At 43.0% G+C, this 16,088-nt stretch overlaps 1 protein-coding gene across 1 annotated transcript in view; it reads right to left on the bottom strand.

Moving 5' to 3' along the window:
- GCLC (glutamate-cysteine ligase catalytic subunit) overlaps positions 1–16,088 on the bottom strand; it is a 60,674-nt gene that overhangs the window by 31,079 nt on the left and 13,507 nt on the right. The window contains exons 2-6 of the mRNA XM_045010481.1: positions 12,238–12,350; positions 7,381–7,563; positions 2,457–2,570; positions 1,753–1,811; positions 1,533–1,669 (exon numbers count right to left, since the gene is read on the bottom strand). Coding sequence (XP_044866416.1) covers positions 1,533–1,669; positions 1,753–1,811; positions 2,457–2,570; positions 7,381–7,563; positions 12,238–12,350 — 606 coding nt within the window. The remainder of the gene's footprint in view (positions 1–1,532; positions 1,670–1,752; positions 1,812–2,456; positions 2,571–7,380; positions 7,564–12,237; positions 12,351–16,088) is intronic.

Here is a 16,088-nt window from a genome sequence, read left to right on the forward strand (position 1 = left end):
CCAAATCAGCACAGAGTAGAGTGGAAGAATTACTTCTCATGTCTTGCTTACAATACTCCAGCTAATATATCCCAGAATGATGTTTGCTTTTTTTGCAACAGCGTTACATTGTTGACTCATATTTAGCTTGTGATCCACTATGACCCCCGATCCCTTTCTTCAGTACTCCCTTCCTAGGTGACATACATAAAGATGATAGAAAATATGCACATATTTTAAGTAGTAATGCTGCATATAAATGTTTAACACTGCAAAAGGAGTCTGGATGTATTATTGCATGGATCCTCCGTAGCTGCGTTTGTAGTGAGCTTTCTCCCCTCAATGATGTGTAACTCGCTGTCAGTGAGATTTTATTTTTTGTTCATCCATTCATTCATTGAGTCTTTTAATCTGGAACAAAGGTGTTTTGAAATGAATACTACAAGTGCAGTCTACAGAACGCTGTGAAACAAGAAGCATGTAGAAGATTCCATTTAACTCCATGGAGGCGTAACAATGATCTCTTCCTGGTTACCAAGAAAGAAGCAACAACAAAGACAGAGGCTATCATCACAAAGTCCAACACTCAGGAACTACCTCAGCCATCAGCCCTTTGTGCAAAATTACTTCAGTACAGTGACACTCAGAATAACCAAATTTAAAAGGTACTGGAGCACTGTGAAATGCCAAACTGTTACTGTATCTTAAGTAAAATCAAATTAGTAACTAGAGAAGAGAGAGATGGAAAGGTACAGAGGGAAAGATTTGCTTGTGCAAGGATTATGTGCCTGTTACTAAATAATAGCAGAAGAATACCTGTGTAGATTAATTAGGAGGTTCACAGCATGGTTAAAGAAAAGAACACATCTAAAAAAAATCTATGAAGAAAGAATTTTACACAGGTGTAAAATATAAAAAAAATAGCAATGGCATTTATATTTATTTATAGGTGCTCTGCAATTTAAAATGTTCCAGAGAGCTTTCCCTAACCCTGTTCTTAGTTTTTTACCCCTTTCTCAAAAGTCCACCTGCAAGCTGGGTGACCTGCACCTATTTCCTCAAAGTGTGGCCTGCTAAGGACTGACATGAGATTCTGTTTAAGGTTTTTCACCAATCCAAAATCATACTTCAGTCCTGATCTGCATGTCTTCCACACCTTAAGATGGTGGAGCTCCAAGACAAGGTGCTTGGCTAAATAAAGGGGCCTATTCAACACAATTATCAAGACACGCAAACCCTGTTCTCCATGTCTTGTTCTCTATCAATGAAGTCCAAAAATGGGCCCTACCAACAATATAAATTTAATATAACCTTTCTATAAAGAAGTTAAATATTGGCAAATTATCAAGTTACAATGTAAGATTAGAGAACGCTGTGGATTTTGAGAAAGCATCACACTGTGCAAGATAAAATTAGACAACGGTGAACTGTGGACAGTCCTCAATTGGATTTTGAGAATATATCTTACACAGCATGATGCTATTTGCAAATTTATAGGGCAGATAATGTCATTGCATTATTTTACAACATTTTGAGACTCAGATGTATTTTACCTGAAGGCAGCAGTTGCCCATTCCAAAACCCATGGCATCCATATATATATGGTCTGGTTTAGCTGCTTTTGCTGCTTCTCCATCATCCTTAGGAAATGTTTCTATAAATGGCGATGGAGTATTCTTATCTTTAAATACTGTGAGGAAAATACAAGTATTCAGTAAGTAAAGTATCAAACATAGATCAATTACTTGAAGAAAACCACTAGCATTTACTCACTTGGTACGTTTATCACTACTTTCTCTCCTCTTCGGTGTCGAATGTTTCTTGTCAGAGTACTAAAATTTAAAGAGTTTAGATTAAATCCTTTTTCTAGGAGAAACTTCCAAACATTTGTCCACTTAGCCTGTCACTCATTTTCATTTGTACTGTAGCAGATTTGGTCCTTCACTGAAGTCAATTCTATTTTTTCTAACAATAATATCACAAGCAGAATAAAGAAGCCTATGATCTATGGGAGAATGGGGCAAGGGAAGTTTTGTAAAGATTAAATCTTATGCTGGAATAAAAGCCTCTGCAAAACTACACAATGTTGTCCACCTCAAATAGGTTGGCTCCATGCTCCAGTTAGATTCCAAGATGGTTGTGATGTTTCCAAAATAATGAACGTTGGGACTTCACTTTGAGCAGAAATGGGATGACTGTGCCAGAACTTAAGGGAAACAGTCAATTTTAAGGTAATGTACTGAATGATGTTAACCATGTGGTGGAGTCTGCCAGTATCAGGTTAAAGTTGCTGAAACTGTGATTTACCTTTATAGGTCACCTTGATAGTAAATATGTAACATTACATCGTTGTCTGTGTCTCTGGGACTTGTACAGCAATTATTCACATAGCTCTGCATTCCACTTACACTATGATAAAACTGTGTATTAAATATATACATAAAGAGTTGTTCTTTCTCCTCAAAACTCACTCTCACCTAAATCTAGGATGTTTGTTGATAGCTTCATCTGGAAAGAAGAGAGATTTTGAAGCACCTTCTTCTACTGGCGTCGGCTCACATTCCGGAAGCGTAAATCCAGGACATCCTAATCTATAGATGACAATTTGAGTAAGTCATAAATTAAATAGATTATAATTTTATGTTATTAAATGCTCTGTGGTTAGGTGAGACTAGGATCTTAATAGACAAAGGAATAAAAATGGTGAAAAATATATATTTGCCGTAGGTATTTCTAAGGCACTTTTCAGTGTTACCTAATCACCAGTAGTCATTAACACAGAAAGGGGCCTTATGGCAGTCACTATTAAAAGGTCAGTATTTGACAACAATTACCACAGTTATAGAATGTGGTTGCAATAAGTGGAATCTCATACCACTATGTGTTAATGGATGGTAAATGGTCACTTTTTAATGGCAAACACTAAGGGCTTGGCTACACTTGCAAGTTGCAGCGCTGGTAGAGGCTTTCCAGCGCTGCAATTAGTAACCGTCCACACCTGCAAGGCACATCCAGCGCTGCAACTCCCTGGCTGCAGCGCTGGCTGTACACCTGGTCAGGTTGGGGTGTAGCGATTGCAGTGCTGGTGATCCAGCGCTGCTCATCAAGTGTGGACACACACCAGCGCTTTTATTGGCCTCTAGGGAATAAGGAGATATCCCAGAATGCTTTTAACTAAATTACTCTGTTTTGTTATGCAGCCTCTCTTTGTTTTGTTGTGAACTCCCATGGGAGCTCCGTTGAACTGCTTATCTAAAAAAACAAACACTGATCACAGCAAACAGGAGCTATCTGTACCTGGCTGTGAAAGATCAAATGAGAGGCAGGGAGTGAATGTTTGCTTGACAGAGAAACAGCGTTGGATGCAGGCTGTTTGCAATTAAGACTAAGGGTTCGCGAACATTTTGTGATTTTTCAATCCAGGAAGCTAACACACAGTGTTGGCTCCAAAAATCACTCTCTCTATCTTCCCCGCTCCCTGTCACAGTACACCACCCTCCACCCCTCTCTTTTGAAAAGCACGTTGTTGCCACTTGAATGCTGGGATAGCGCCCATAATGCAGCACTCCCAACAGCGCTGTAAATGCTGCAAATGTGGCCACACACCAGCGCTGGTAGCTGTGAGTGTGGCCACACACCAGCGCTGTTCCTGCACAGCTGCATGACCAGCGCTGTAACTCCCAGCGCTGCAACTTTCAAGTGTAGCCAAGCCCTAAAAGAAGCTTTAGAAAATTAGTCCTCATGTATGTCATAGTATGCATTAGCACTCGTGATTATTAAAAGTGAAATGCAACGACATTCTCTGCCCTCAATTGCTCCTTTTTACGGTACTGTTTAATTCAAATCCCTAAAGTAATCTGTTTCGGTAGTGTTTACAACAGTTTACTTGTCATTGTTAAAGGGATAAAGTCAACCTGAAAACTAATCAATTTCTGAAGAGTAAGTAGTAGTTTCAGATACCACATATGTCCCAGAACACCCTGCCAATTTGTGATTTTACAAATTAAAAATGCTCTTCTTCCACTGCTATATGAAACACTCACACAAACATGGAAAACCGAATGCACAGGTAACAGTGAAATAGACTAAACGAAGTGTTGTGAAATGCACAAAGTATACAAAAATGATCCCCCCATATCTTTCAGTTATGGTAGATTTAGGAGTCACCTATTGTCACATCCCTGGGCAACCTGCCCTTTCTGAGACCTTGAGTGCACCTCTTTCAAGTGGCAGGTCCATGCCTCCACTTCTCTTTGGAGTAGGATCCCAAAACCCAACCACTCTCAACTGGGTCTTCAGGTTATACCTTCCCAGCTGCCAACCAGGTTTCCTAGCAGGTCCAACTGGACTTGGACACTGCCAGAGTTCTCCTTCATGGGCTATGGTCAGTAATACCATGCAGTGACTCAGAAGGAGTTTCTCTGAAACAAAGTATGATTTATTTTCCCAAACTGTACACAGAGCTCAGAGAAGTAAGCTCAAAAAATAAAAAGATCTCTGTGCATATGGTCTTAAATACACTTGGCATTCCCCTCAAATCTCTAGGCAGACATGATTTAGCTTTGGTGTCCCCTGTCCTTTCTGGGCACCAAATTACAGCAAGGTGGCTGCAGACCCTAGCTCTCAAGTCTGTCTGTCAGCCTTGCCGCATGTTAACTCTGGGTCCCCATCAGCTTCCAATTGAGTTGTCCACTCCCCCCTGCCCACCCCTTTCTGCCAGGAACACCTCTTGAAACTCACAGGGGACTTTTGATCTCAGTCCTAGCCTTAAGGAGAGGAAAAAATCCTAATCCATATGGTGCCAGCCAGGCAGGTTCTTCCCCCAACTGTTGTCTTAACTCCTTTGAAGTAGGTACCTGAGAGGCTGTCTTATCTATGTCATTGTTTTACCCTTTTTTGGTACCTTAAAAGCTCCCCTTTATAGCCTCCTTTGATTTGACTACATGCATTCAGTCTACAGTAATGTAAAATTCATTTTCTGAATTTGAAAACTGCGCGGCTCTAGGGAAACCTACATTTCATGTTTAGTATTCTTAGGCAACTCTTAGAAGCCAATGAAATGTACACATTTTATATAATAACCTCTATATACTCTAATCATTCTCTGACACTAATCAGAAATTGTTAAAGTAGATGATATGTGTCTAATTTTTAATAAGAAAGTCAAACAGTAGCAAAGATGAAGGTAAGCGTGTGAGTGACTGACTTACTCCACACCACATGCTATGTATGACCAAGGCTATGCTTTTTAAAGCAACCCCCATGTTGTACAAGAAAACCTGGCTGCACATAAATAAGAATTCAGCATACCTTAAGATACTCAAAGTTAAAGAATTTTTTAAGATTTGGCATAATATTTCATGTAGTGTAGCATTTGTTACAGTTTAATTTGGGACATTACAGGCCGCCTTATCAGATAAAAATGTAACGTTTAACACTAACTGGCATACACCACACGAAGTCTGCATGACCAGACAAACTCTATCACTCTGATCTTTAAGAGTGAAGCATACCGATCTGACCAAATTCAGTATCAAACGACTCTAGTTCTATTTCCAGCCTGGCCAATGACTTGCTGTGAAACCGGATGCAAATTCTAGCCTCTTTATGCTTCAGTGTCTGTAAAATGGGTATAGTAATGCATACTTACCTTTCCCAAGTGTTTTGAGTTTTACAAATAGGCGATACTACAAGCACTACTAATTAATTTTAATAAGCACATTTCTATACCCCCTTTTTACTGCTCCTGCTTGGGAGAACTACAGCAGCTTTCATTGTTTTTCATAAACTTTCCAGATGCCTGCAATTTTTAAGTGCTGCATCATCTCTACAACATCTTAGCAAAGAAAGTTAGCTAGACTCTGCTCCACCAAACAGAACTTTAAAGGCAAGATGGCAGAGAGCCAGTATCAAAATATTAGCTTAAATGAACCAAACCAATCTTATAAATAGCTTATACTGTGTATAATTTACTTGATTCAAGTGCTAAATTCAACCAGCTTCGCACATTACTATCACAGCCTTTCAAAATTCTATTTGCCTGCTACTTTGGGAGGAGTACAATTCTTGAGACTTTCTTCTTCATAACGAGGGTGGGGCTGCAGATTTGTACTTAGGCTGGTAAATTTGTATAATCTTTTAACAAGGCTGTAATGCCAAAAATAATTCTGTAATACACTTGAGCTGTCCAGTGTATAGTTTTATACACATTCCTGTTAGTGCAGACATAACTAGTTTAAGTACTCCATGAAGTGAAAGTAGATTTTGATAGTATACATGTTTTAAAGTTCCTGGGGCATAATTTAAAAAGCCATATTTTTGGCTCAGAACTGGGAACTTCCCTGCAAACTCCATTTTTGTAATACCCATGCTCTGAGCCAGATTTTAGGACCATCCGTTTCTGTTCCACTTCAGGAGCCACACAGACAAGGTAAACCAGAATTTCAAGAGACCTCCTGTTCTACAGTGCAACAGGATTTATTTTCCCATTATTAAGAAATTAACAAAATTCTCCTCCTATGTTTGACTTGACGTGGTAACTAAAGTTAATATGTTAGCAGATTTCCACTTGGAAACATAATTTTTCCCTCAAGTGGAGACTATGAAGTATGATTCTTTGTTTGATAATTATGCCCAAATTCTATTTCAGTTTACTTCTTCTGGAGATTTTTTTTACAAGCTAAAGAAGCAGATATGTTGTTCATACAAAGGATAGAGGACTCTCCAGGCAGATGCCCTGTCTAGATACATATTATCACATCACAATTCTGTATTTGTACTTTGTTCATTTCAAAGTGTTCCTCACAATCCTTTTCTATTAGAAGTCAGTTCAACACCTCAAAAAGCATCAACAGTAGTTTTCTCCTCCGCTTTAGGCATGCACGTGCTTTGTTCAGATAAGCGGTTTGGAAATTTGCTTCAGATTAGTCATGTTTAGCAAATCCCTCCTTAAACCTGGGGGGTGGGGAAGGAACACCCCTTTATTAGATATTTACTCTGCTTCACTGATTGTTCTCTGAATTCTAGTCTATGCTGCATGTTCATTTTATATTGCAATAATTTCAGGAAATGTCTTCACTAAACAACGCTAAGCTATTGGGGAATGCTTAAAAGTGACCTACAAGAATGAAAAAGTAGGCACAAGTACATCAGCATCAACAGGAAATAACTTTTTGGGAAACAAGATTTATCTATATAGCCAAATCATCAAAAATGAATTATGTGACACACACACAGCTGCACGGACTGACCTGAACAGCAAGACCTAGAAGTGAGTTTAAATTCATCTCCTTTTCTTTTCAAACTGAAAATCACTTACATGACAAGTGTTCATCAGCCCCACAGAGGCCATTCAGCCCACAGCCTTACATATGTACTTCTCAGAAAAATATAGCATCTAACCTTGGAAATGATGTCACAGTACAAAGAGCCTCATCTTCTTTCAACACAGAAGCAGCCTCCTGCCGTCGTTTCCTCATGTTGTCCTGTACAGTGTTAAATTCAGACATGGTTCCTCCATATGGCTGCCCAGGTGTCCCTTCAATCATATAACTTCCATATTCTGGACGCCAAAGTGTTGGGTGGCTGGAATGGAAGAATACCACAGTTTAAATATTTTTATTCAACTACAAAAGAGATAGATTATTAAGTATGAATTATAGGGAAGACTAGAACCTTTGAGAACTATCGCATATTTAAAAAACCTACCAAATCTCTAACATTCTATGGAATTAGAAATTTGATAGCACTTATCTTGCAGTATGTGAGAGAAGTAGTAGTTTCTACCATTTAAGTGCTGTATGACTGTGACAGATTTCTATTACAGGCAGAGCTAGTAGTGTCACTTGTAGTTAACATAATTATAGAAAGTGTTAGGCAAAGACCCTGTTTTCAAGTTGCTTACAATTTTGCCAAACTTCAACCATTTGGGATGAAAATTTGCATGCTGGGTGTCTGCTGGAGGCTGACCTTTTTTCCTGTTAAAGTTTCAGCTAAACTGTTCTGTTTTTTCCCCCATGATCAAGTGTAGGGAAAAATACACTGTTTTGCCCATGTTACAAAATTCTTACATCTGTTTTGTTGAGAAGCTCTAGTGCCTCCACGCTTTGGAGCAGGGACTTACCATGGTGTCACAGATGTGCTTTTTTGCTTTCTGTAATGGTGTGCACCTACCCCATACTGGTTCAGCAAGGGTTAAGCACACCCTGTGGGCAGAGGAAGCCACACACCCCTGTCCCTGCTCCAGCTGGAACCAGGACATAAAAAGGAGCAGTTCAGCTCAGTCTGGGCTGACCCTCGAAGGGCATGGAGGTGTGTTGCAGGCTCCTGCAAAGAGACTGCTGGCACTCCAGGACGTAGAGGCCAGCCGGGCTGCAGCACCAACTGACCCTCAGCTGTCCAACACTGCAGATGGAGGAAAGACCACAGAACCCCCGAGACTACCGGCCATGGAAGGACTAATAGGAAGTAGCACAAGGGAACTACGCATTGATCTGGTTGCGGAACCGGCGTTTGACTTAAGTGTGTTTCGGAAGGATCCCTGCTGAGTCGGTGGCGAATGCCCCTGCCACAAGCAGGCCTGGACCTGGTGCAGTAGGGAGGGGCCGGGTGGCTGCTGGGCCATCCCATTGACTCCGGCCGCTGGGCCACACTGGGCAGTCCCATTGACTCCGGCCGCTGGGCCGCACTGCCCTGCCACAGAGGACTGCTGCACTGACCCCGACCATTAGGCCATGCTGCCCTAGGAGGCAGGGCTACTGTGGTGACCGGGAAGACTAGGCCACTTGGGCCACCCCACACTGTTACACTCCCTGATGGGGTGGACCTACTCCACAACACCCTTCCTGTGAAAATTCGCCCCAATCTGGCTAAGTTCTAAGCCTATGAAAAAAATCCATTTGCACATGCACAAAGATTAGATAAGAATTTGGCAGTTAAATTCTCCAAAGACCCCATCTGTGCTGAGCACATTCCATACCAGGAATGCAGCAGCTGAACAGGACTTTCCGTGCAATTGCGTCTTCTGGTTCATATGGTGCTGGGCACAGAACTAAGAGCAGGGAGAGACTCTCCTGTGCTTTCTAGGATCCCTCTGCTGACATCCAGGCAGGAAGACACCTGACTAGAAAGCAGAGGGGTAGCGAATTGTGGGGCAGGGGTGGGGCCAGGTTGTGGTGCAAGGTCTCTGTAACTACTAGAAAACATTTCCCTCCAGAACCCAGAGATAGTGCATTCCCCTCTCAAAGCTTACTCTTGCTACCAGTTACTCTCTTAGCTCAAGTGGTAAAGGTCTGGGCTCTGACTCTAAAAGTCCAACCCCTCTGAAGACCCATACTGGAGGATCAATGTAGTTTAAACATAGAATTTGTCTCCACTTTTTTTTAAATAAGGAAATTGCATTAAAAAACCCCTGTATTAACCTACCGTATTGTTCCGAGTATAGGCCGCTCCTGATTATAAGCCGCACCCTTAAAGTTTGGTGCTATTTTAAAAAAATTAAATTTTTAACTTTTTTTAACTTAAAGAAAATATACACATTAGTAGAACAGTAAAACAGTATTTTATTTAATGAATAGGAAGACATGTACCAGTATTTTTAACACTTTTAACGCTTTTGGTAGTCCTGCTTTTGACGGCATATGTTATATACTCAGAAATATTGAAAACTATTTTGTAGTTATACTGTAAATAAAGAAGGGAAAAGGAATGGACAACAAGGAGACTGATGGGAACAGTTCTCACCCTCTCCCCTGCACAACAATCAACAACATTAGCAAATGTTCTTAGGGTTAGGAATCATGCCCCCCCCCCCCCCCGAACTCCTGCCCCATCCAACCCCCCACGTTCCTTGACACCTTCCCCCCACCCCAGGGACCCCTGCCCCATCCAACCACCCCTTCTCTCTGTCCCCTGACAGCCCCTGGAACCCTTGCCCCTGACTGCCTCCCACCGCCCCATCCATCCCCTGATCCTTTCTAACTGCCCCACCAGGACCCTTGCCCCTATTCAATCCCTCTGTTCCCTGCCCTCTGACCCCCCCAACTCCTATCCACCCCCCACCCCGAACTCCCCTGCCCTCTCTCCAACACCCCCTCCCTGCCCCGTTACTGCGCTGCCTGGATGTGGCTGGCGGCACTACAGTCCGGCCGCGGCTGGAGCCAGGAGCCCCGGGATGCGGGGCCGGAGCCGGGCGGCGGGGGACGCGGGGATGGGGACGGGCAATGCGGCGCCGGGCGGCCGGGGCCCGGGCGGCCGGGCGCGGGCGGCCGGGGGACGGGCGGCCGGGGGACGGGCGGCCGGGGGACGGGCGGCCGGGGGACGGGCGGCCGGGGGACGGCGGCCGGGGGACGGGCGGCCGGGGGACGGGCGGCCGGGGGACGGGCGGCCGGGGGACGGGCGGCCGGGGGACGGGCGGCCGGGGGACGGGCGGCCGGGGGACGGGCGGCCGGGGGACGGGCGGCCGGGGACGGGCGGCCGGGGGACGCGCGGCCGGGGGACGCGCGGCCGGGGGACGCGCGGCCGGGGGACGCGCGGCCGGGGGCCGGGGGACACGCGGCCGGGGGCCGGGCGCCGGGCGACCGCGGCGGGCAGCCCAGAGCCCTCTGATTCCCCGCCGCGGCTGGGATTTAAAGGGCTCTGGGCTCCCCGCCGCGGCGGGCAGCCCAGAGCGCTCTGATTCCCCGCCGCGGCTGGGATTTAAAGGGCTCTGGGCTCCCCGCCGCGGCGGGCAGCCCAGAGCGCTCTGATTCCCCGCCGCGGCTGGGATTTAAAGGGCTCTGGGCTCCCCGCCGCGGCGGGCAGCCCAGAGCGCTCTGATTCCCCGCCGCGGCTGGGATTTAAAGGGCTCTGGGCTCCGCACCGCGGCGGGCAGCCCAGAGCCCTTTCAATCCCAGCCGCGGCTGGGATTTGAAGTACCGTATTTTTATTGTTGTTTTTTTTCAAGATCCCGATTATAGGCCGCACCCCTAATTTAAAGACTTAAATTAGGGGAAAAAAGTGCGGCCTATACTCGGGACAATACGGTATATTAAAAGAACAATAAGCTTGCAAAGTCAAGCACTCAAAAAAGTAAGGAAAAGTCAGAATTAAGGTTGCACATGTAGCCCTAATTCGAGTCCAACACTAGGACCTCTGTCTCTTTCAGTGAACAGTCATTTAATATTCTTTTTTATTCTCAATCAGCATGAGGCTCCAGGCCTAATTTAATATATACCATACATATACTGAGCTGAATACAAAATTATTCATTTCCTCCTGGGCATTTCTCTTGTGCTCTTACAGTATCTGAATGCTTCAAACATTTGTCTTCACAATACCATTGTGATATTAGGTGTTATCTTCATATTACAGATGGGGAACAGAGATTGCCCAAAAAAAGCCAAAGTTGTCAAGTGTCAACTAAACTTTAGGTGCCCAACTTGAAACACCTGAGGCCTGATTTTTCAGAGAACTCAGCATTTTTATAGCACTTTTTTTATTGAAAACACAAGTCCCATTCTGGAAAATTGCAACTGAGTTGTCAGCCATAGGATCTCAAGTTGGGCACTGAGAAAACAGGGAACATGCACTTAAGGACATGTCTACATGGCAAAAAAACCAAACCTATACCTGTGGCAGAGAGTCTCAGAGCCGAGGTCTACAGATTCAGACTTGGGCTCACGAGGATCACACTACGGAGCTAAAAAAGGCTGGGAAGATGTTTGGACTCAGGCTGAAACCCACTCTGTCCCCAGGCTTCAGAGTGCAAGCCTCAATGTCTAAATGGCTTTTTAGTGCTATAGCATAAGATGAAGTCTGTAGACCGAGGCTTTGAGATACACTGCCAGAGGGTTGGGTTGTTTTTATTTGTTTTGGGTTTTTTCCCCATTTTAGGCATACGCCAAAATGTTCAGCTGGCCAGAAAAGGCTGCCCAGCATCACATAGAAACTCCATGGCTGAGGCAGGGATAGAATCCAATTCTCCAGGGTAACATTCAACGGTGAGACCTTCCTTTTTTTTTTTTTTTAAATTCCTGCAATTCCCTGCCCAATTCACTACACATCTTCCAACTTGTGCAACAAATACTAAGGCAGGAGTCCTACAGACAACAACCTCCTTCATCACGTAAACCTGATTCCTGCCCAGACCACCACCCATCCTGTGTACTAAATAAGGCAGGCGTCCTGTGGGAGAAAAAAAAACAATCATATGTGATCATGTAATTAAAGATTGTACAATAGTGCATTTGCACAAGGAGATAAAAAGAAACTGCTACTTACTTGGGATTTACTCTTTCCCCCTTCTCTTGCAGTGTATGAAGAACTTCTTCTCCAGTTAGTGACAAACGTACTTTCTTATGTTCATGATCAAAAGCTACCAACATATATTCCACCTATTGTAAATAATGAATGAGAAAACACAATGTTAGCATTTAGGAACATTTTTAAAAGTGTTAAAACAGTAGGGAAAGTTATACACAAACTGATAAGAGCCCCTGGAATAGACAGTTTCTTTGTATAGCAAGTATCATGAAATTGTAAATCTATTTAAATATTAAAATAAAAGAGACTGTTAAATGCATTATACTCCTCTACCCTGATATAACGCGACCGGATATAACACGTATTCGGATAGAATGCGGTAAAGCAGCGCTCCGGGCGGAGGGGCAGGGCTGCGCACTCCCATGGATCAAAGCAAGTTCGATATAATGCAGTAAGATTTTTTGGCTCCCAAGGACAGTGTTATATTGGGGTAGAGGTGTATGTTTATTATATGAAGGGAAAAATTAAATTGCTAACTGTCAAATACTACTAACCTGGTTTCCATTTAATATCCAGCTGGATTTGTTGAAAGTTCAGCTATATAGTTCTGGATATCAAATTTGATGAGTTATTGGCAAAAAGTAGTTGCACTATGGATTTATTGTGCAGAGCATGTTAACGATATAAGCAAGTAGGTCTGAGTTAATTCATTGTTTTAAAATTTTCTTCTTTCAAAAAAGGAGATGCAAACTATTGAAGACTGCTCAAAACAAAGCAGTTATTTTTATCCTTCACGTTTTTAAATGAGTTTGAACAGATCCCAACTAACATCAAAAAGACACTATATCATAGGTTCACATGAGCAGCTAACAGAAATTCTACACCCATGACACAACCAGGGTCTAGAAACAAACAGAGCTGATATTTAACTAGTTTTCAATACCTATATAATTTTTCATCATTCACTACCACTTCAGCTGACTTACAACCAGTCAAGAGCACCTTTAATTTTGTCCTCTTGTTTATTCTGTAATGAAAAAATGCTGGTGGATACAGAAAAGTTATTTTCCTTCTCCCCCTTATTGCCTAATTCAGGAATCTGGGGTGTGAGAGCCTCCACAAACTAAAAAGCTATTATCAGCAACACTATCTGATTTGGAGTTTGGATGCCAAGCCATTTGGAGATGAGAGCTAACACGGAGTACCTTCTTTCCCCTTCACAGAGCCTAATCACGATTCAGCACAGCACCGTCACAATTAACAGTTGTATGTGCATTTGTGGTCCTAGCTGCAGGGAGAGTGCAACTTGTCAATTTCATTTAACTAAACCATCTGCTGCCAGTTCTTTTACAAAGATGTCCCAATGCTCACAAAAAATCGGTATCTGGATGAAGAACTGGCTCAAACCAAACCCAGCCAAGATTTAAGTGAAGTTGGTTCAAAAACTAGCTAGGTCACTGTCCTGCTTCAGATCTAAGGTACCTACCCCCCATTCAAAGTGAGGAGAAGCCTTGAGCTCGTGGTAGATCACCAACCCTAGATGACTGGCAACTATAACATGGAGAAATATCTTCTTTCATCTTCAGCCTGTCAGACTTTATCCCCTCCTCTTGGATGGGTTGGGCTGACAATCTACACATTAGCCATCTCCTTCTAGATTACTGGAATTATCTGCACCTGGGGGTAGAGGCAGAACCAATCCAGAGGATCCAGCTTGTTTAGAATGCAGTAGCTCATCTTAGCACGATCGACAGCTGTGAGAACATGACCTCCGTGCTCCAATCTCACCACTGGTTATTAGTCTTGTGTGACCAAAACCTTGAAAAATGGTTTTAAGGCCATCAACCAGCTACCTCACTGACCCTCATCTCCACTTATAAATCTCTAGGACAGCTGCATTCCAAGACAATGCAGCTAACAAGCATTAGGATGAAAAGCATGAGAGCCAGAGAAAGCATTCTTAGCAGAGAGGGGGCTGATCGTTGAATAAGTTGTCAGAGATTTCTTTAGATTTAAGATGGGGGGGGGGAATGTAACATCCGTAGAAAAAGCTCTGAGGGGCCTGAGAATTGGACTTACGATAATTAATCAGCATTAATACTAATATACAAATATTAATTCCATCAGTCTTATATAATCAAACCTTATCTAAGAGAGCACACAGTGGGAAAAAAAAACGACTCTTAAAAAAACCCTCACCCCCTATGTCTTACTCAAATCCCTAGCAAACAGAGGGCTTTGTGCGTGCATGGAGTGTCACCAAGTTCAGACCATTTTGGATCCAGGAGGGAGAGCAAGTTCCAAGGCTGTGTAGTTCTGGCAGAGTACACCCAGTTAGCAGCCCCCTCTCTTTTATAATACAGGGGATCCAGTTCAAGAGCCACTACTGACCTCACAGTAGTGATGGCACAGAACAGGGAGAAAGGTGATCTCAGGTAGGCAAGACCCAGGCCACTTCAGCCTTCTAGGTAATGAAAACCATCTTAAACCTCTACCCAGAGGACAGCTGATAGCCATGCAGAATCTGGAGCAACTCCCAGCAAGATGCCCTGCTCATTAAGTGAGCTGCAGACATTCTTCACCAGTTTAATTCTCCAAATAATTGTAAGGTGTAGTTCCATGTGCAGTGCATTGCAAGTCAACTCTTGAGGTGACTCCCCCAAGCCTTTGCATTGATTCTGACAGGTGCAGGAAATACAGTTCTGTATTGTAATTTAAATGAATTACACAAACTTCTGTATTAATAAGCCTAGTAAGGAATTTATTTGTCAAAAATTTAAAAAAAAAGTTACCAGAATCTTTCTTTTGGTCTGTATTGTATCCTTGCTGAGAGAGATTTTGAAATAAATTACCAAAATAACTGTAACTGGCATGATTATAGTGCGTTTTGACAAATAAAATATGCAGTTTTGAAATACTGTGTGCAGAATTTTAAATTTTTTGGCACAGAATTCCCCCAGGAGTATAATGTGCCTTTAATGGTAGATTTTGCATCTGGAATCCTCCCCTCTCGCACCATCCCAGAACCCAGGCACCAGTCAGAGCTCAAACATCTACACTGCAATTTTATAGCCCCACACTCCAAGTCCAAGTCAGCTGATGTAGGCCAGCTGGGGGCATTTTACTGCAATGTAGACATATCCTCTGGGATTAAGTGAAGAGGGAGCAAAATGACACTGGAAGCAGAGCATGAATAGCTTTTCCACCTTTAGTTATTCAAACTCCATAGAGTAAGAACAGAAGATTTTATTGGCACAAGACACATGGTATCCATGCTTACGAGAGTCCAGAGGAGCACTATTTTTTGTAGAACATCCTACTATAGAATTGCTCACGTCTACTGGGTCAGAGCAATACTGGGAGTCAAATTTTTAAAGCAATGTTCTTATGCATAGCTTTGGTCTAATGGAATAAAGACTTGTAGTTCAGTAAAACATATTAATTTAAATGAATAAAGCCAGGGAATTAATATGAACTTCTATATGCCAAGTACTGAACCCAAAGAAAAAAAGCATGACAAGGGTTTTATACAGACCCCACTTTAGCTCACAAATAAAAGATGAGATAGAAAATATGTTGGTATTATGTTCACGCCACTGCAAACAGAATTCAAGTGACAATGCGGGTGGTGGTGGGGGAGCTCATGTTTTAGATAGCAAACGCTTACAGCTTCGTCTGTTTGTTTATTCCCCTCCCTCTATTTACATCAGGACAGGATATTTTGATCTTTTGCACGTGGTGTTACATGACTAGAGGATGTCCTCTGAAGCACGTACCACAAACCAGGAAGCAGGGTTATTGAAATCTAACCCTAGAGATTATAGTCATTTGTATACAGCTAAAGAAAAAATGTGGAACATTAAAGAATA

The sequence above is a fragment of the Mauremys mutica genome, chromosome 3 (genome assembly GCF_020497125.1).
Source record: "Mauremys mutica isolate MM-2020 ecotype Southern chromosome 3, ASM2049712v1, whole genome shotgun sequence".
In the NCBI taxonomy this organism is placed as follows: domain Eukaryota; kingdom Metazoa; phylum Chordata; order Testudines; family Geoemydidae; genus Mauremys; species Mauremys mutica.